Source organism: Elephantulus edwardii, unplaced genomic scaffold (genome assembly GCF_000299155.1).
Source record: "Elephantulus edwardii isolate Elephantulus edwardi_28Jun2011 unplaced genomic scaffold, EleEdw1.0 scaffold00145, whole genome shotgun sequence".
Lineage (NCBI taxonomy): Eukaryota > Metazoa > Chordata > Mammalia > Macroscelidea > Macroscelididae > Elephantulus > Elephantulus edwardii.
In genome coordinates this window covers 3,862,243-3,863,080 of record NW_006399895.1, presented here as the reverse complement: position 1 = coordinate 3,863,080, position 838 = coordinate 3,862,243, and the positions used below count along the sequence as shown (strand labels likewise).

The 838-nt window shown below is 44.3% G+C and overlaps 1 protein-coding gene across 1 annotated transcript in view; it reads right to left on the bottom strand.

Annotated features, from left to right (window-relative positions):
* The window catches only part of RRN3 (RRN3 RNA polymerase I transcription factor homolog (S. cerevisiae)), a 27,235-nt gene that overhangs the window by 5,553 nt on the left and 20,844 nt on the right, over nucleotides 1-838 (bottom strand). Inside the window, 2 exon segments of the mRNA XM_006894526.1 lie at nucleotides 1-153; nucleotides 817-824. Of these exon segments, the coding sequence (XP_006894588.1) occupies nucleotides 1-153; nucleotides 817-824 (161 nt within the window).

Below are 838 nucleotides of genomic sequence, written 5' to 3'. Positions count from 1 at the left end.
TGTCTGAAAACGATGGTGTAGAACACGGCCTGACAGGCTGAGTAAAAGGGTCCATGCAGGGCAACATCACAAAAATCCTTCGTTCCCGAGTCCTGGTTATTAAGGTACATGTGCAGCCAGTTCACCAGAAGATCTAGACATGATTTTAGAGTACTGGAGAAAAGGAAAACCCCAGTTAATGCTACGTGATTCATGAAATAATGAGAGGAACATAAAAACATGGTATCCTACCACTACACGTTATGAAGAGCAAGTGAAAGGATGCTTTAAGTATCATCCCTGGGGGATTAATGAGAAGAAAAGGAAGGAAAAGAATGGGTGAGAGACAGGCTTCCAATTATATACTGTGGACCTTCTGGGAACAGGTAGATGCCTAGTCCCAAGGGACAGGGAATGGTTTTCCTAACTCAGAAGGGCTTCTCCAATAGCCTCCTAACCTTCTATGTGAAAACTGTCACATACTGGGGCACAATTACTAGCACCCTAACAAGAGAAAAACAGTCTGGTTGACCTAAGCATTCCTTATGGAGTCCTAATGAACTCCTGAGGTCAACAATTTGAGGCCAAAATGGCCAATAAACTTCTACTTATTGGGAGGATTTTTGACAGTATCCTCGCACACAAGAATCACCACATGTAATAAACAGGCCCATAATTGGTCTTCCTGGGCAGGTCTATTACCTTTGAAAGGGTTTTTCTCCACCTTTAACAGATATAAGTGACTCAGAATACAAGTGAAAAAATGAAGGGGAGCTCTGGTGGCCTAGTGGCAAGGAGCTGCAACTACAATCCCAGAGGCGCACGGTTCGAATCCACCAGATGCTCTGCCGGGGAAGGA